General features: G+C 41.7%; 1 protein-coding gene across 1 annotated transcript in view; it reads left to right on the top strand.

Moving 5' to 3' along the window:
* DHRS12 (dehydrogenase/reductase 12) overlaps positions 1–15,275 on the top strand; it is an 83,465-nt gene extending 68,190 nt beyond the window's left edge. Inside the window, exon 10 of the mRNA XM_053708380.1 lies at positions 14,427–15,275. Within this exon, the coding sequence (XP_053564355.1) occupies positions 14,427–14,554 (128 nt within the window). The 3' untranslated portion in view covers positions 14,555–15,275. The remainder of the gene's footprint in view (positions 1–14,426) is intronic.
* Positions 15,276–20,034: the final 4,759 nt, after the last annotated feature.

The following is a 20,034-nucleotide window of genomic DNA, read 5'->3' as shown; positions in this document are numbered from 1 at the left end:
AGTTTGTTATTTTAAACAGCACCGGAGTGTGTTGTTTTTTCTCAGGCAGCATTAGAAGAAGAATCTACCTGAGTTTGTGTATGATCTTAGCGGTCGTAACTAAGATCCACTTGCTGTTCTCGGCCATTCTGAGGAGTGAGGTAACTTCAGAACAGGGGACAGCAGGCAGGGTTCACCTGCAAGGAGGTATGTTGCAGTATATTATTTTCTAAGGAATGGAATTGACTGAGAAAATACTGCTAATACCGATGTAATGTAAGTGCAGCCTTAAATGCAGTAGTAGCGACTGGTATCAGGCTGATATGTATGTATGTTTACACTGAGGTATTTCTGGGGAATGGAACTTCACTAAGAAAATACTGTATACATTTAACTTATATTTGAGCCTCCACTGCAGTGAAAGCGACTAGCAGCAGGCTTATTAATAACATTTCATAATTTTATTTTTAAAACGTTTACTGGCATGTTAATCGTTTTTTTTCTGAGGTACTTGGTGATAAAACTTTATGGGCATGATTTTTACCACATGGCTGTCGTTTGTTTCTGAATAAAATCAGTTTACTGAGCTTCCCCACTGTTGTATTATGAGTGGGAGGGGCCTATTTTAGAGCTTTATTGCGCAGTAAAAATTCAGTCAGTCTTCCTATTTCTTCCTCCATGATCCAGGACGTCTCTACAGAGCCCAGGGGTCTCCAAAACTAGTTTTGAGGGAGGTAATCACTCACAGCAGACCTGTGAGAGTGTGTTTTGACTGTGATAAAAACGTTTATATTAAATTGTTATCCGTTTTTGGGTACTAAGGGGTTAATCATCCATTTGCTGGTGGGTGCAATCCTTTGCTAACTTAATGCATTTACTGTGAAAATTTGGTTGCTATAACTAATTTGGTTCATTGTTATTTCAACTGTGACAGTTTTTTGTGCTTCTTAAAGGCACAGTAACGTTTTTTATATTGCTTGTAAATTTATTTGAAAAGTATTTTCCAAGCTTGCTAGTCTCATTGCTAGTTTGTTTAAACATGTCTGACACAGATGAATCTTTGTTCAATATGTTTAAAGGCCAATGTGGAGCCCAATAGAAATTTGTGTACTAATTGCATTGATGCTACTTTAAATAAAAGCCAATCTGTACATGTAAAGAAAATTTCACCAGACAACGAGGGGGAAGTTATGCCGACTAACTCTCCTCACGTGTCAGTACCTTCGCCTCCCGCTCAGGAGGTGCGTGATATTGTGGCGCCAAGTACATCAGGGCGGCCCTTACAAATCACTTTGCAAGACATGGCTAATGTTATGACTGAAGTACTATCTAAATTGCCAGAATTTAGGGGTAAACGCGATCACTCTGGGGTAAGAACAGAGTGCGCTGATAATAATAGAGCCATGTCTGATACTGCGTCACAATTTGCAGAACATGAGGACGGAGAGCTTCATTCTTTGGGTGACGGATCTGATCCAAGTAAACTGGACTCAGACATTTCAAATTTTAAATTTAAGCTTGAGAACCTCCGTGTATTACTAGGGGAGGTATTAGCGGCTCTGAATGATTGTAACACGGTTGCAATTCCAGAGAAATTATGTAGGCTGGATAGATACTATGCGGTACTGGTGTGTACTGACGTTTTTCCTATACCTAAGAGGCTTACAGAGATTATTAGCAAGGAGTGGGATAGGCCCGGTGTGCCCTTTTCCCCCCCCTCCTATATTTAGAAAAATGTTTCCAATAGACGCCACCACACGGGACTTATGGCAGACGGTCCCTAAGGTGGAGGGAGCAGTTTCTACTCTGGCTAAGCGCACCACTATCCCGGTGGAGGATAGCTGTGCTTTTTCAGATCCAATGGATAAAAAGTTAGAGGGTTACCTTAAGAAAATGTTTGTTCAACAAGGTTTTATATTACAACCCCTTGCATGCATTGCGCCTGTCATGGCTGCGGCGGCATTCTGGTTTGAGTCTCTGGAAGAGACCATTAGCTCAGCTCCATTGGATGAGATTATAGACAAGCTTAAAGTCCTTAAGCTAGCTAATTCATTTATTTCTGATGCCGTAGTACACTTAACTAAGCTTACAGCTAAGAACTCCGGATTCGCCATTCAAGCGCGTAGAGCGCTGTGGCTTAAATCCTGGTCAGCCGATGTGACTTCTAAATCTAAATTGCTTAACATACCTTTCAAAGGGCAGACATTATTCGGGCCCGGTTTGAAAGAAATTATCGCTGACATTACTGGAGGTAAGGGCCATGCCCTGCCTCAAGACAGGGCCAAACCAAGGGCTAAACAGTCTAATTTTCGTGCCTTTCGTAACTTCAAGGCAGGAGCAGCATCAACTTCCTCCGCTCCAAGACAGGAAGGAACTGTTGCTCGCTACAAACAGGGCTGGAAACCTAACCAGTCCTGGAACAAGGGCAAGCAGGCCAGAAAGCCTGCTGCTGCCCCTAAGACAGCATGAAGTGAGGGCCCCCGATCCGGAAACGGATCTAGTGGGGGGCAGACTTTCTCTCTTCGCCCAGGCTTGGGCAAGAGATGTCCAGGATCCCTGGGCGTTAGAGATCATATCTCAGGGATATCTTCTGGACTTCAAAGCTTCTCCTCCAAAAGGGAGATTTCATCTTTCAAGGTTGTCAGCAAACCAGATAAAGAAAGAGGCGTTTCTACGCTGTGTACAAGACCTTTTACTAATGGGAGTGATCCACCCAGTTCCGCGGTCGGAACACGGACAAGGGTTTTACTCAAATCTGTTTGTGGTTCCCAAAAAAGACGGAACCTTCAGACCAATCTTGGACTTAAAGATCCTAAACAAATTTCTAAGAGTTCCATCGTTCAAAATGGAAACTATTCGGACCATTTTACCTATGATCCAAAAGGGTCAGTACATGACCACAGTGGATTTAAAGGATGCCTACCTTCACATACCAATTCACAAGGATCATTACCGGTATCTAAGGTTTGCCTTCCTAGACAGGCATTACCAGTTTGTAGCTCTTCCCTTCGGGTTAGCTACAGCTCCAAGAATCTTTACAAAGGTTCTGGGCTCTCTTCTGGCGGTACTAAGACCGCGAGGAATAGCGGTAGCTCCGTACCTAGACGACATTCTGATACAAGCGTCAAGTTTCCAAACTGCCAAGTCTCATACAGAGTTAGTTCTGGCATTTCTAAGGTCGCATGGGTGGGGTGGAAGGTGAACGTAGAAAAGAGTTCTCTATTGCCACTCACAAGAGTTCCCTTCTTGGGGACTCTTATAGATTCTGTAGAAATGAAAATTTACCTGACAGAGGACAGGTTATCAAAACTTCTAAATGCTTGCCGTGTCCTTCATTCCATTCAACACCCGTCAGTGGCTCAATGCATGGAGGTAATCGGTTTAATGGTAGCGGCAATGGACATAGTACCTTTTGCACGCCTGCATCTCAGACCGCTGCAATTGTGCATGCTAAGTCAGTGGAATGGGGATTACTCAGATTTGTCCCCTATGCTGAATCTGGATCAAGAGACCAGAGATTCTCTTCTATGGTGGCTTTCTCGGCCACATCTGTCCAGGGGGATGCCCTTCAGCAGGCCAGATTGGACGATTGTAACAACAGACGCCAGCCTGCTAGGATGGGGCGCTGTCTGGAATTCCCTGAAGGCTCAGGGATCATGGACTCAGGAGGAGAGACTCCTTCCAATAAACATTCTGGAATTAAGAGCAGTTTTCAATGCCCTTCTGGCTTGGCCTCAGTTAGCAACTCTGAGGTTCATCAGGTTTCAGTCGGACAACATCACGACTGTGGCTTACATCAACCATCAGGGAGGGACAAGGAGTTCCCTAGCGATGATGGAAGTCTCAAAGATAATTCGCTGGGCAGAGTCTCACTCTTGCCACCTGTCAGCGATCCACATCCCATGCGTGGAGAACTGGGAGGCGGATTTCCTAAGTCGCCAGACTTTTCATCCGGGGGAGTGGGAACTTCATCCGGAGGGGTTTGCCCAACTGCTTCAGCATTGGGGCAAACCAGATCTGGATCTCATGGCGTCTCGCCAGAACGCCAAGCTTCCTTGTTACGGATCCAGGTCCAGGGACCCGGGAGCGGTACTGATAGATGCTCTGACAGCACCTTGGGTTTTCAACATGGCTTATGTGTTTCCACCCTTCCCGATGCTTCCTCGATTGATTGCCAGGATCAAACAGGAGAGAGCATCGATAATTCTAATAGCGCCTGCGTGGCCATGCAGGACCTGGTATGCAGATCTAGTGGACATGTCGTCCTGTCCACCTTGGTCTCTGCCTCTGAGACAGGACCTTCTGATTCAGGGTCCTTTCAAACATCCAAATCTAATTTCTCTGAGGCTGACTGCATGGAGATTGAACGCTTGATTCTATCAAAGCGGGGATTCTCGGAGTCAGTGATTGATACCTTAATACAGGCTAGGAAACCTGTTACCAGGAAAATTTACCATAAAATATGGCGTAAATACTTACATTGGTGCGAATCCAAGAGTTACTCATGGAGTAAGGTTAGGATTCCTAGGATATTGTCTTTTCTACAAGAAGGTTTAGAAAAGGGTTTATCTGCTAGTTCGTTAAAGGGACAGATCTCAGCTCTGTCTATCCTTTTACACAAACGTCTGTCAGAAGTTCCAGACGTTCAGGCTTTTTGTCAGGCTTTGGCTAGGATTAAGCCTGTGTTTAAGACTGTTGCTCCACCGTGAAGCTTAAACTTAGTTCTTAACGTTCTGCAAGGTGTTCCGTTTGAACCCCTTCATTCCATTGATATCAAGCTGTTATCTTGGAAAGTTCTGTTTTTAATGGCTATTTCCTCGGCTCGAAGAGTCTCTGAGTTATCGGCCTTACATTGTGATTCTCCTTATCTGATTTTTCATTCAGACAAGGTAGTTCTGCGTACTAAACCTGGGTTCTTACCTAAGGTAGTCACTAACAGGAATATCAATCAAGAGATTGTTGTTCCATCATTGTGCCCTAACCCTTCTTCAAAGAAGGAACGACTTCTGCACAATCTAGACGTCGTCCATGCCCTGAAATTTTATTTGCAGGCAACTAAGGATTTTCGTCAAACTTCTTCCCTGTTTGTCGTTTATTCTGGACAAAGGAGAGGTCAAAAAGCTTCGGCTACCTCTCTTTTTGGCTTCGTAGCATAATACGTTTAGCATATGAGACTGCTGGACAGCAGCCTCCTGAAAGGATTACAGCTCATTCTACTAGAGCTGTGGCTTCCACTTGGGCCTTTAAGAATGAGGCCTCTGTTGAACAGATTTGCAAGGCTGCAACTTGGTCTTCACTTCATACTTTTTCAAAATTTTACAAATTTGACACTTTTGCTTCTTCGGAGGCTGTTTTTGGGAGAAAGGTTCTACAGGCAGTGGTTCCTTCCGTGTAAAGATCCTGCCTTTCCCTCCCGTCATCCGTGTACTTTTAGCTTTGGTATTGGTATCCCATAAGTAATGGATGACCCGTGGACTGACTACACTTAACAGGAGAAAACATAATTTATGCTTACCTGATAAATTCCTTTCTCCTGTAGTGTAGTCAGTCCACGGCCCGCCCTGTTGTTTACGGCAGGTCTAAAAAATTTTTATCTTAAACTCCAGTCACCACTGCACCCTATAGTTTCTCCTTTCTCGTTTGGTTTCGATCGAATGACTGGGTATGACGTAGAGGGGAGGAGCTATATAGCAGCTCTGCTTGGGTGATCCTCTTGCACTTCCTGTTAGGGAGGAGATATAATCCCATAAGTAATGGATGACCCGTGGACTGACTACACTACAGGAGAAAGGAATTTATCAGGTAAGCATAAATTATGTTTTTTGCTTTCCACAATAAACCTTTTCAATTTGTCAACCTTCAATTTGGGTTAGCCACTGCCCCCTGCATATTTTACAAAGATTCTGGGAGCTTTACTGGCAGTTATCAGAACTCAGGGCATATCAGTTGCCCTGTACCGGGACAATATTTTTCTGCAAGCTCCTTTTTTTAGTCTTAAACTATAGCTCACACTCACAGGCTGTTGCTATTTCTCCAGGAGCACTTCCCCTGGGAGTTTCAATAGACCCTGTGTCGGTGTGTTTGTCTTTAACAGAGCCTAGACGCTTAAACCGTCAAGGGGCTTGTTGTCTTCTCCAATGTACTGCTTCTCCAACTGTGGCCCAGTGTATGAAAGTATTTGGACTGATGGTAGTGGCTTTGGACGCAGTTCTATTTGCTTGCTTTCACTTACATCCTCTCCAACTGTCAATGGACATATAATTTTCTGCAGTTAGAGCAGCAGATTGTTCTGGATTTGTCAGACAATCCTTATCCTGGTGGATTGAATATCCTTCTTTGATCCTTTGGGCATCTTATCTTCGCTTTCATAGGCTGTGGGGACTACAGATGCCAGCCTATTGGGATGGGGCACTGTCTAGGAGTCTGGTCACCTCCTGGAGGCAAAGTTACCTATCAACATCTTAGATCTCCTCAGTCTTGGCCATTTCTGAAGAAAGAAAAGTTTATCTGCTTTCAGTCAGACAAGAAATGTCCTGGTGGTGGCATATATAAATCAAGGAGCACACACGTAGCCCCTTAGCTATGTAAGAGGTATCTCAAATTCTAATTTGGGTGGAACAGAATAAATGTTCTTTGTCTGCAATTCAAATCTCTGGTGTAAAGAATTGGGAGGCGGGACTATCTCAGCTGTCGGTTCATCCGGGAGAGAGGTCTATTCATCAAGATATTTTTCAGTCGGCTAGTGTCAAGATGGGGTCTAACAGAGAGAGACATCATGACTTCTCACTTGAACCACAATCTACCTCTTTATTGTGCCAGATCCAAGGACCCAAAGGCTCACACAATAGATGCCCTAGTCTGTCCTTGTAACTTTGATCTGGCTTATCTGTTCCCACCATTTGTTCTTCTCCCAAGAATAATTGCTCGGATCAAGCAAGAATCTGCTTTGATTATTCTAATAGTTCCAGCTTAGGTCCTGTCTCTGAGGAAGAGGCAAAAGAGGAGAACTGGGCTATTGTCCTATGGTCCTCTTTTTCCACCCAGATTTCAAATCACTAAATTTGATGGCATGGAGGTTAAACGCCTGATTTTCAACCATAGAGGTTTCTCAGATGCTTTTATTAACACCTTAATTCAGGCCAGGAAATCTAACTCCAAAAAAATTTGGAATGTATATTTGGTGTTTGCACAAGATTTCCTTCCATAAGGCAGGGAAGAGTCCACATCTTCATTCCTTACTGTTGGGAAATACAACACCTGGCCACCAGGAGGAGGCATAGACACCCCAGCCAAAGGCTTAATTATCCCACCCACTTCCCCTATCCTCTAGTCATTCTTTGCCTTTCGTCACTATAGGAGGTGGCAGAGAAGTTTCAGAAGATTTGGATAGTCCTGTAATGGGTATGTTGTATGTTTTCTTCAAGAAAGGACTGGAGTTTATAAGTAATCATGTCAACCTCTTAGTGAGAGTATTGATGAAAGACGAGTCTACAGATGCAGGGAAAGTTTTTTTTTTTTTTTTTTTTTTTTTTTTTTTTTTTTTTCTGCAAACCCATCCTGACTGTCGCTTACAGCTCCTGAGCAATTAGTGTTGAAGTAGTTTGACTGCTTGCTGTTACACTCAAGTCAATGTCAGAAGCGCTACTGCAAAACTGTCACACTTGAGAGGCTGTGCCTGTTCCACCGCATGGATCCTGGAGGGTAAGACCGTTTATATTTTAAAACTCTCTATACAGGGTCACAGTGTGGCTCCCTTATACTTCGATAGGCTCAAGGGTTAATATCTTCAGGGAGATTATTTTAATAGCTTGGGGAATTATATCTGCTTTATGTGAGTTTTTTGGGGCTCATAGACTGTTGTTTTTTTTTTTTTTTTTTGGCTTGGAACAAACCGGTTTAACTTTCGTTTTTGAAGTGTTGCGCAGCTCATAGTAGCTTAGCGCCCTTTTTCATAGCAGGTGAAGTACTGTCTTAAGCACCATGTGACCGGGTGCAGTCTCTTTCATATACTAAGATCCTGCTACAGACAACATTCCTGACGAGAGAGTTTTCACTGTTAGCTGTCTGGGTCTAGGAGGTGGTGAGTGCCCCAGCAATTGGGATTTTTTTTTTTTTTTTTATTTTTTTTTTAAATTAAAGCTTTTTGTTTGCCCTTCTGTGGGTATATACAAAGCTATGGAGGACTCTGATACTACATTAGAAGGTTCTTCTTCTTCGTCGTCTTCGTTTTCCCACTCAATTTTGTTCCATGTGCCTAAACACTGTTCTAAAGTCTAAGAAGGGAGACAAGCCTGCTAATACTCCATAGTGCTATTAGCCCTTCTGTGCCTTCTACTTCTCAGGAATCTGGGTCCTGAGAAATTACTACCCTTTCTACAATACCCGCTCCACATGCAGTTCCCTGTGGCTCAACTAATCCTCCATCTGGAGGGGGCCTTTTTCCAGTGGACTTTACCATGCAGTTACCATCAGCAGTGTCTGCGGCCCTAAGTGCCTTACCCAGCTCTAACAAACGCAAGAGAAAGGTTAAACATAGTTCTCCTGACCTAGAGTCCTCTAAATATCTGTCGGATTTAGCTACTATATCCCAGCTATCCGAGGATGAGTTAACCTCTGTAACTTCAGAGGGGGGACTTTCTGAGTTGGAGACTTCAGTTTCTAAAGCTTCTTCAGCGGAGGAACCCTTCTTTAGATTTAAAATTGAGCATCTGTGTTTTTTATTAAAGGAGGTTCTGTCTACACTAGAGGTTCCCGAGGCTACACTCCCTGAGGAACCTAAGATCATAAACCCTGTCTAATTTAGGGAACATAGGAAGGTCCCTCAGACTTTTCCTTTGCCAGTTAAGATGGCGAACATTATTAGTAACTAATGGGAAAGTGTAGAAACTTGTTTTCCCCTTTGTCTACCTTTGAAAAAATTATTCACGGTCCTTGACTCTCAATTAGATTTGTGGGGCTCCATCCCTAAGGTGAATGGCGCTATCTCTATGCTTGTTAAGCATACTACTATCCCTCTGGAGGATAGTTCTTCTTCTTTTAGATAGCCTATGGATAAGAAAATGGAAACCTTTTCTGAGGAAGATGTTTCAACATACAGGGTTTTTATTTCAACCGGCAGCAGCTGTAGCCACGGTTACTGTAGCAGCTACCTACTGGTGCGACACTTTTTTGGAGCTCATTGAGGTGGAGACTCCCCTTAGATATTCAGAAGAGAATTAAAGCACTGAGAATTGCCAACTCCTTAATCTGTGACACGAATATGCAGATTATTTACATAAATGCAAAGGCTGCTGGCTTTGCGGTTCTAGCCCGCCAAGCTCTCTGGTTGAAGTCTTGGTCTGAGGATATGACTTCTAAATTAAGACTCCTTTCTCTTCCTTTCAAGGTTACCGGAGGGAAAGGTGCCTTCCTACCGCAGGATAAGAATAGGCCTAAGGGACAGCAACTGTCTAATTGCCGTCCCTTTCGTGCTGTCAAGTCACAACGAAAGCAGTCCTCAAAGTCTGAGCAGCCCAAGAGTACTTAGAAGCCGGCTCACTCTTGGAATAAGTCCAAACAGACTAAGAAGCCAGCTGAGAACAAATCGGCATGAAGGGGCGGCCCCCAATCCGGGATCGGATCGAGTAGGTGGCAGACTGTCTTTTTTCAGACACTTGGTTCCAGGACGTAGAGGACCCTTCGGTCCTGGAGGTTGTATCTCAAGGATACAGAATAGGATTTAAGTCTCATCTGCCCAGGGGCAGATTCCTACTCTCCAGTCTGTCTACAAGACCAGAAAAGAGGCGTGCCTTCTTAGGTTGCATACGGGATCTCTCCTCTCTTGGAGTAATTGTCCTGGTACCTACAGCAGAAAGAGGTTTGTGGTTTTATTCAAAACTTTTCGTGGTTCCAAAGGAGGGAACTTTTCATCCAATTCTGGACCTAAAGTGCCTAAACCAGTGTCTGTGTTCCATTTTTCAAGATGGAGACAATACAGTCAATCCTTCCTCTGGTTCAGAAAGGACAGTTTATGACCACAATAGACCTGAAGGATGCATACCTTCATGTCTCAATTCACAGGGCACATTTTTAGTTCCTGAGGTTTTCTTTTCTGGACCAGCACTTCCAATTCATAGCTCTTCAGTTTGGCCTAGCTACTGCTCCATGAATATTTACAAAGGTTCTGGGGGCTCTTCTAGCTGCTTCCAGAACACGTGATATTGCAGTAGCACCTTACCTGGACGATATCTTGGTACAGGCACCATCTTTTCATCTAGCTGAAGAACATTCATAGTCCCTTCTCAATCTTTTTCGATCACATGGATGGAAGATAAACTTGGAAAATAGTTCTTATTCCAAGTACAAGGGTGAATTTTCTGGGAATCCATATCCATGAGAATATTCCACACAGATCAGAGATGTTGCAAGCTAACTTCTGCATGTCTTGCCCTCCAGACCTCCTCGAGACCCTCAGTGGCTCAGTGTATGGAGGTAATTGGACTCATGGTGTCCTTCATGGACATCATTCCTTTTGCCAGAATCCATCTCAGACCCTTAAAACTATGCATGCTGAGACAATGGAACGGCGACCATTCAGATCTGTCTCAACAGATCATGCTGGACAGCCAGTCGAGACTCCCTCTCCTTTTGGCTCTGTCCAGATCATCTGTCCCAAGGCACATGCTTTTTGAGACTGTCCTGGGAGATTGTGACTACGGATGCAAGCCTTTTCGGCTGGGGAGCCGTTTGGGGTTCCAAGAAGGCATAAGGTCTGTGGACTCGGGGGTCCTCCCTTCCGATCAATATTTTGAAAATCCGGGCAATCTTCAATGCCTTGAAGGCTTGGCCCCTTCTGGGTTCGTCCCGGTTTCAGATTCCAATCAGACAATATAACCTCGGTTGCCTACATCAACCATCAGGGGGGGGGGAAGCAGACCTCATCAGCAGGCAATCCTTTCACCTAGGGGAATGGTCTCTTCATCCCAAAGAGGCATCCTGCCTCAATACCAAGCTACCCAGGTACGGGGCGAGGGATCCTCAGGTGGAACTGATGCCCTATCGGTACCATGGAGGTTCAGACTTATATCTTTTTCCTTCATTACTGCTTTTTCCTCGTGTGGTGGCTCGTATCAAGCAGGAGCGAGCAGCTGTGATTCTGATCGCTTTGTTGTGGCTGTGAAGGACATGGTTTGCGGATCTGGTGGGGATGTTCTCATCTCCTCAGTGGAGGTTACCTTGTTGCAGAGTTCTGCTGATACAGGGTCCCTTCGTTCATCGAAATCTAGATTCTCTGAGGCTGACTGCATAGGGATTGAATGCTTAGTCTTAGCCAAGAGAAAGTTCTCTGAGAGTGTTATTGACACTGGTTCAAGCTCGTAAGCCAGTTACTCGTCGTATCTACCATAAAGTGTGGAGGACTTACTTGTATCGGTGTGAAGAGCGTGGCTTTTGCTGACATAAGGTTAAGGTTGCCAGAATTTTATCTTTTCTCCGGGATGGACTGGAGAAAGGTCTATCTGCTAGTTCCCTGTCAGTGTTACTGCACAAAAGATTGGCTGAGCTTCCGGAAGTGCAGTCCTTGTTAAGGCTCTGGCTAGGATCAGACCCATGTTTAGATCTGGGGCTCCGCCTTGGAGCCCCTATCTTGTTCTTAGTGTTTTTTGCAGCAGGCTCCGTTTGAGCCTATGCATACTGTTAATATTAAATTATCTTGGAAGGTTCTTTTTTTTTATTGCCTATTGCTTCTGTGCACAGAGTTTCTGAGATTTCTGCTTTGCAGTGTGATTCCCCCTTATCTGGTTTTTCATTCTAAGGCGGTTTTACATACTACACTAGGGTTCCTCTATAAGGTTGGTGTTGAATCGTAACATTAATCAATAAATTGTTGTTCCTTCCTTGTGTCCTAATCCTTCTTCAGCGAAGGAACGTTTGCTTCACAATCTAGATGTGGTTCATGCCTTGAAGTTCTATCTTCAGGCTACTAAGGAATTCAGACAATCTTCCTCTGTCATTTATGCAGGGAAGCGTAAGGGGCAGAAGGCTACTACGACTTCTCTATCTTTCTGGTTGAGGAGTGTCATCCGTTTAGCTTATTAGATAGCGGGACGAGAGCCTCCTGAGAGGATAACGGCTAATTCCACTAGAGCAGTGGCTTCCTCTTGGGCTTTTAAGAATGAAGCCTCAATGGATCAGATTTGTAAGGCGGCTACCTGATCCTCCTTACACCCTTTTTCTAAATTTTGCAAGTTTTGTTTATTTTCCTCGGCTGAAGCAGCTTTCGGGAGCAGTTTTGCAGGCTGTGGTGCCCTCAGAATAGGGTCCGCCTCTTTTTTTTTTTTTTTTTTTTCTGTTCCCTCCCGTTATTCATTCAGTGTCCTCTGGAGCCTGGGTATAGTTTTCCCAACAGTAAGGAATGAAGTTGTGGACTCTCCCTGCCTTATGGAAGGAAAACATAATTTATGCTTACCAGATAAATTCCTTTTCTTCCTGGCAGGGAGGGTCCACGACGCCGTCCCTAATTTTTTTAAAAATTTTTTTTTTTGATGGGCGGCTCCCTTTTTTATTTTCTTCTGGCACCTTTTATACCCTGATGTGTCTCCTACTTTTCTTTGTTCCCTCTGCAGAATGACTGGGGGATAGGGGAAGTGGGAGGGATATTTAAGCCTTTGGCTGGGGTGTCTTTGCCTCCTCCTGGTGGCCAGGTGTTGTATTTCCCAATGGTAAGGAATAAAGTCCTGGACTCTCCTGCCAGGAAGGAAAGGAATTTATCTGGTAAGAATAAATTATGTTATTCAATTGAAATTCCTTGAATTCTTTCATTTCTACAGGATGGACTAGAGAGGTTTGACTGACTGTTCTTTGAATGGTCAGATTTCAGCTTTATCTGTTCTTTTCCACAAGAAACTAGCTAGACTTTTTTTTTGTCCAGGCTTTGGTGAGAATTAGGCCTCTTTCTGCTCCATGGAATCTCAATTTGGTACTTTCACTGCTGCCAGGGCCTCCTTTAGAGCTTATGCACTCCCTAGAAATTAAGTTGTTGTCCTAGAAAGTCCTTTTCCTTCTAGACATTTCTCAGTTTTCACAAGGACAAGGCTTTGCTCTGTACAAAATATGATTTTCTTCCAAAGGTAGTTTCATCTGAAAATATCAGTCAGGAAATGATTGTTCCTCCTTGGTGTCCTGATCCTTTTTAATTCTAAGTAGCGACTTCTACATAATCTTGATGTAGTCAGAACATTAGTTTTAGTTTCAGGCTACTATGGACTTTAGACAATCTTCTAGCCTGTTTACTATTCTGGTCCTCGTTAGGGTCAGAAGGCTGCTACTGCTGTAGCTCTTCGTGGCTCAACCAGCTAATTCATAAAGCTTACTTGGTGGTGGGAAATTCTTCGCCAAAACGTATTACAGATTATTCAACCAGAAGTTGCTAGCCTCTTTGGAACAGATTCGCAAAGCTGCAACATATTCTCTAAATAATTTTTTTTTTTCTTTCAAATGTTACTGTTTTGATGTGTTTGCTTCCTCAGAAACGGCCTTAAAGGGACACTAAACCCAATTTTTTCCTTTCATGATTCAGGTAGAGAATACAATTTTAAATAACATTCCAATTTACTTTAATATTATCTAATTTGCTTTATTATTTAGATATCCATTGTTGAAGAAATAGCATTGCACATGGGTGAGCCAATCACACAAGGCATCTTTATGCAGCCACCAATCAGAAGCTACTGAGCATATCTAGATATGCTTTTCCGCAAAGGATATCAAGGAAATGAAGCAAATTAGATAATAGAAGTAAATTAGAAAGTTGTTTAAAATTGCATGCTCTTTCTAAATCATGAAAGAAAAAATGTGGGTTTCATGTCCCTTTAAGCATACATTTTGTTTTCCCCCCTATTTTCAATGTCAGATAATATATAGTATTTTATTTAAACAAAAATAACAAATGTTATACGTGCATATTTTTATTCACAAATGAATAGCAAATTACACTTTTTAACCAACTTTTTAATCCATTCATTCTTCAAAAGGGATACTTTATATTGATAAATCAGTATTTTTTATTATTCAAACAAATTTTTTGTTCATTTTATTGATGTAATAATTTAGTTAAGTGCCACTTATTTATGAAAATTAAAAAATACATAAAATGTAGCATACAAATATTTTAGATATATGGTACCTCTAAACTATATTGGATTTTGCATTATACTCTCGGTTTAGGAGTGCTCTTCTGCTATACTCTTTTCACTATATATGTGTCTCTGTTTCACAAAGTGAGGCTGGGCACCGCCCAGCTATGCCCTGTACAGCCTTGACCTATGGCAGCCTAGTCCTGTCTTGACCCCTCCCCTGGGCTGCTAATCTCCCTGACTCCTCCCCTTGCTTCATAGCAGAAATTCACTGATCTAGACACTCAAAACCAATTTCTCTTGCTAACCCCAGTTTTTAACATTTCCCGTCTCCAGATCGGAAACCTGTTTCTACTCATTTACCCTTGGCAAGCACTCACTCCTCTCCTGAAGATGAAGAGAAACTTCTGCAAGCATTGGAAGAATTTTCAAAAAGATTCTCACCTGGAGTTTGTAAATTGTAAAATATGCTTTATATCTTGCAGCACAACTGACTGGTATAGCTCTCTATAAAAGAGGGAGTTCATCTGTGTATAATTTTGCCTAGCAATGCAGCCCTCTGTGGTTGCCTAGGATTGAAATGAATATACAGTTTAAATAAGCAGTATTCATACTGTGCACTGATTTTTATATGTAGTATTGATTACTACATTTAGTCATGAAGGAAGGAATAAAGTCTGGTTATGTAGCTGCTTGCTTATAGTGGGCTACCAAGAAACCTCTTGAGAGATAATTTGCAAAAGAAAAAACGAACTAAATAATCTCTTGAACATTACTAATATGGTATACACACTAATTTAGTACTGTCATACCTTTAACCCCTGATACATATCCATTGCTTCTTTTGAAAAACGAAATGTGCCACTCCCTAAAAAGGCCAAAAAGTAAACCCTATGTTATGAAAATGCTGCAAACACTAAACCAGCTATTTGAATTGCAGCATTTGCAGGTTACAGAATTGCATTTTGGCCTCTCTATGATGCACAATTTTTATTCATAAAAATATATTTCAATTATTCCTGCTATACATACTGTATATGGTGGTCCTCTTTAACAGACACGTTTTCTTCTAAAGGTCGCTACACTTAAAGATTTGATAAAATTACTTTTTTTTTTTTTTTTTTTTTTTACATGCCGCACATTGTTTTCGATTAATTAAATTGTCTTTTTGTGATGTTTATCAAATCTCATGTGGTGAGAACTTATTTAAATTTTCCTGGTCAGTCTTACATTTACAACATCCGTAGCATTTTTATTTGTGTGTGTGTGTATGTATATGTATGTGTGTATATATATATATATATATATATATATATATATTTCCTGTACAAATGACAGCACTCTCAGGTCTTTTTTCAAAATGAGATCAACAAAATTCTCTTTTTTAATGGAACGTTTTCGAGGAGCTTGTCCCCATCATCAGCATAACATTCAAGTGTAACAAAACATATATTTATACAAACAAACCAATTAATCAAATCTTAATAACCTGTGTCTCCCTTGGTGTCCCAGAAAACCGCCAACCACTCGTGTTTGGAACGCACTATGCGTTCCAGTGCTTTGTAACCGGAAGTACCTCATGTCATGTGACTTCCGGTTTCGTATATTCACAATATACCTTATCCGTGCAGCATTTACATATTTCCAACTTATACTCTTAAGTACTTTTGCTTACTATATGCCTGTTATTCTCCTATAGACATTTCATTGCCTTATTTTACTTGTGATCTTGTGATACACTGACTTGTCACTACTGCAGCGTAATCTAATCACTCTCACACTAGTGTGCTGATTTGTGCAAACTTTATATTTTTGCATTCCACTTTCTCTGTAGTTTATATACTGTGTATTGTGTGGGTATTAACTTTTATGTGTTTATTTGCAATAGTTTGTGTTAATTGTGCCTTTTTTATTTATCTCGGTTACCATGGTTACCCAGTAGTGCTGGCTATGTATTCTCTATGTATCTTGCAATCTTTATGTAGCCATATTCCATTAATTCCTTTATTGCACTTAGACTTAGAGGTCTATTAGTTGCCCCACTGCAATCTAATATGCATGTGTATTTACTCTTCCCCTAGGTGCACGTATTGCGTTACTCAGCCCCTCTTTCCTTAGACCCTTGTGTCTTAAAAGGTGTCTGCTTAGAGGCTAGTGATCTACTTGTGCCTATAGGCACCTTGCATCTTTTACACATACATTTCTGACATATAGTTTCTTCAGTTTCTATTCTATTATCATATTATTTTGTACATTTAAATGTAGCATGTCCTCTTATTTAGTGCTTTTATTATTTTTTCTCTATGTTGTTGTTTGTTATTTATTTTACTAAGGTTGTCTCTTTGTATACAGGATTTTCAAGTGTCCCCACTGTGGTGCATCTGTCTCCTAGACTTCTACGCCTTGGATCTGTGTGCATAGCCATTCCACTTCCAGTTATCAGTCTATTTCCGTCCTGCTGTGTCTTTAGATGTTGTTCATCCTTTCCATGCTTATCTTTTGTTGTAATAGGCTACTGTGTATCAAGGTTATGGGAGTTGTTGTTTTACTGGTAACCTGCCCCTTCTGTGTCTTACTCCAAGAGTAGTGGGAGGCACTTTCATGTCTCCCCCTGCTCTGATCTAAGGTATATGACTAGGGCACTACCCCCCTTGGGGTCTGTGTCTCAGCCCCACCTTGATCCGGTGCACAGTATCTGGCCATCGTACCTTTGTATGTATCTCCTACCTACACCAGTGCCTTAAAATCTGGTGCTGAGTTGAGCCCCCCTGGGTGTATTGTGCCCAGTCTATACATCCATTCTGCTTCTCGTCTGAGAAGGGCTTTATTACGATCGCCTCCTCTGTCAAGCTGGGGGATGTGGTCAATTAGGATGTATCTGATGCTGGAGACTTGATGTTGTTTTTGAGTGCAATGTCTGGCTACAGGTTGGTCTGAATTGCCTGTGTCTAGTGCCACCCTTATCGCCCGCCTGTGGTTAGCCATTCTTTCACGTAATGTCCCACTGGTCTTACCAATATAGAATTTGGCACATGGGCAGTAGAGTAGGTAGATTACATGTGTTGTATTGCACGACAGAGTGTTTGATGTGATACACCTTGTTAGTATGCGGATGGTGGAAGGTCTTAGTGGCCATTAGGCCATTGCACGTTGTGCAGCCCAGGCATTTATATGAACCTTTGATGTTAACCTTTTCTTTCTTTAGATAGCATTTTTTGGGGTCTGTTTTGACCAGCAGGTCCCTTAGATTTGTACCCCGCCTGTATGCAATCATCGGTGTGAGATTATGTGCAAATCTTAGTTTTGGGTCCGATTGTATCACAGGCCAATGTTTCCTTAGGATCTTGCCAGCATCACTGGTATTTGGTGAAAATGTAGTTGCCATTATGAGCCTGTTAGTTGTATCTTTGTTTTTTTCTAACAAGGTGTATCACATCAAACACTCTCTGTCGTGCAATACAACACATGTAATCTACCTACTCTACTGCCCATGTGCCAAATTCTATATTGGTAAGACCAGTGGGACATTACGTGAAAGAATGGCTAACCACAGGCGGGCGATAAGGGTGGCACTAGACACAGGCAATTCAGACCAACCTGTAGCCAGACATTGCACTCAAAAACAACATCAAGTCTCCAGCATCAGATACATCCTAATTGACCACATCCCCCAGCTTGACAGAGGAGGCGATCGTAATAAAGCCCTTCTCAGACGAGAAGCAGAATGGATGTATAGACTGGGCACAATACACCCAGGGGGGCTCAACTCAGCACCAGATTTTAAGGCACTGGTGTAGGTAGGAGATACATACAAAGGTACGATGGCCAGATACTGTGCACCGGATCAAGGTGGGGCTGAGACACAGACCCCAAGGGGGGTAGTGCCCTAGTCATATACCTTAGATCAGAGCAGGGGGAGACATGAAAGTGCCTCCCACTACTCTTGGAGTAAGACACAGAAGGGGCAGGTTACCAGTAAAACAACAACTCCCATAACCTTGATACACAGTAGCCTATTACAACAAAAGATAAGCATGGAAAGGATGAACAACATCTAAAGACACAGCAGGACGGAAATAGACTGATAACTGGAAGTGGAATGGCTATGCACACAGATCCAAGGCGTAGAAGTCTAGGAGACAGATGCACCACAGTGGGGACACTTGAAAATCCTGTATACAAAGAGACAACCTTAGTAAAATAAATAACAAACAACAACATAGAGAAAAAATAATAAAAGCACTAAATAAGAGGACATGCTACATTTAAATGTACAAAATAATATGATAATAGAATAGAAACTGAAGAAACTATATGTCAGAAATGTATGTGTAAAAGATGCAAGGTGCCTATAGGCACAAGTAGATCACTAGCCTCTAAGCAGACACCTTTTAAGACACAAGGGTCTAAGGAAAGAGGGGCTGAGTAACGCAATACGTGCACCTAGGGGAAGAGTAAATACACATGCATATTAGATTGCAGTGGGGCAACTAATAGACCTCTAAGTCTAAGTGCAATAAAGGAATTAATGGAATATGGCTACATAAAGATTGCAAGATACATAGAGAATACATAGCCAGCACTACTGGGTAACCATGGTAACCGAGATAAATAAAAAAGGCACAATTAACACAAACTATTGCAAATAAACACATAAAAGTTAATACCCACACAATACACAGTATATAAACTACAGAGAAAGTGGAATGCAAAAATATAAAGTTTGCACAAATCAGCACACTAGTGTGAGAGTGATTAGATTACGCTGCAGTAGTGACAAGTCAGTGTATCACAAGATCACAAGTAAAATAAGGCAATGAAATGTCTATAGGAGAATAACAGGCATATAGTAAGCAAAAGTACTTAAGAGTATAAGTTGGAAATATGTAAATGCTGCACGGATAAGGTATATTGTGAATATACGAAACCGGAAGTCACATGACATGAGGTACTTCCGGTTACAAAGCACTGGAACGCATAGTGCGTTCCAAACACGAGTGGTTGGCGGTTTTCTGGGACACCAAGGGAGACACAGGTTATTAAGATTTGATTAATTGGTTTGTTTGTATAAATATATGTTTTGTTACACTTGAATGTTATGCTGATGATGGGGACAAGCTCCTCGAAAACGTTCCATTAAAAAAGAGAATTTTGTTGATCTCATTTTGAAAAAAGACCTGAGAGTGCTGTCATTTGTACAGGAAATATTTAAGGCATCATAGCACCCAGGCAGACGACCTTTGGAGGGTATAACCTGTGTGGTATGGACGGTATTATATATATATATATATATATATATATATATATATATATATATATATATATATATATATATATATATATATATATATATATATATATATATATATATATATATATATAATCTCACAATGTATTGCCAAGCACTCAATTCCTTCTATAGTCTATAATGCCTGGGTGCTATCCTTATAATCTTCAATATAATTCAAACATCATGGAAGGGCACTCGCAGGTCTTAAAACATAGTTGATTTTATTGACAACTCACAAAATCCAGAAGTTGACGTTTCGGGTTAACAGTAAGACTTTTTCAAGACAACATGTTCTACAAAGATAAAGGCAAAACAAAAAACTATAACTATTGTCACCCAGTGATACAAGACATTCCCCCAAAAAATAAAAATAGCAAACCAAAACAAGAATAGAATTAACACACTTCACTACACACCACAAAATACAACTTGGACCAGCGTGTCACGTAGTCATTTATATTTCTTAAATAAAAGGGTCAAGCAGTGAATATGAATACCCTCTTTAGTTCAATTAACGAACCTGCATTACAATATAAGGTCTAAGAAAATGCCAAAGATTTTGCATGATTTCTCTCCATGCTAGCAAACTTTGAATGTAGGCTCAGAGTGGTTTGTTTGACACACATTAAGGGCCTGATATTCAAAACATTGCCC

Source organism: Bombina bombina, chromosome 3, assembly GCF_027579735.1.
Source record: "Bombina bombina isolate aBomBom1 chromosome 3, aBomBom1.pri, whole genome shotgun sequence".
Taxonomy (NCBI): Eukaryota; Metazoa; Chordata; class Amphibia; order Anura; family Bombinatoridae; genus Bombina; species Bombina bombina.
The sequence above is the reverse complement of the archived record's forward strand: the minus strand, read 5'-3'. Positions and strand labels throughout refer to the sequence as shown.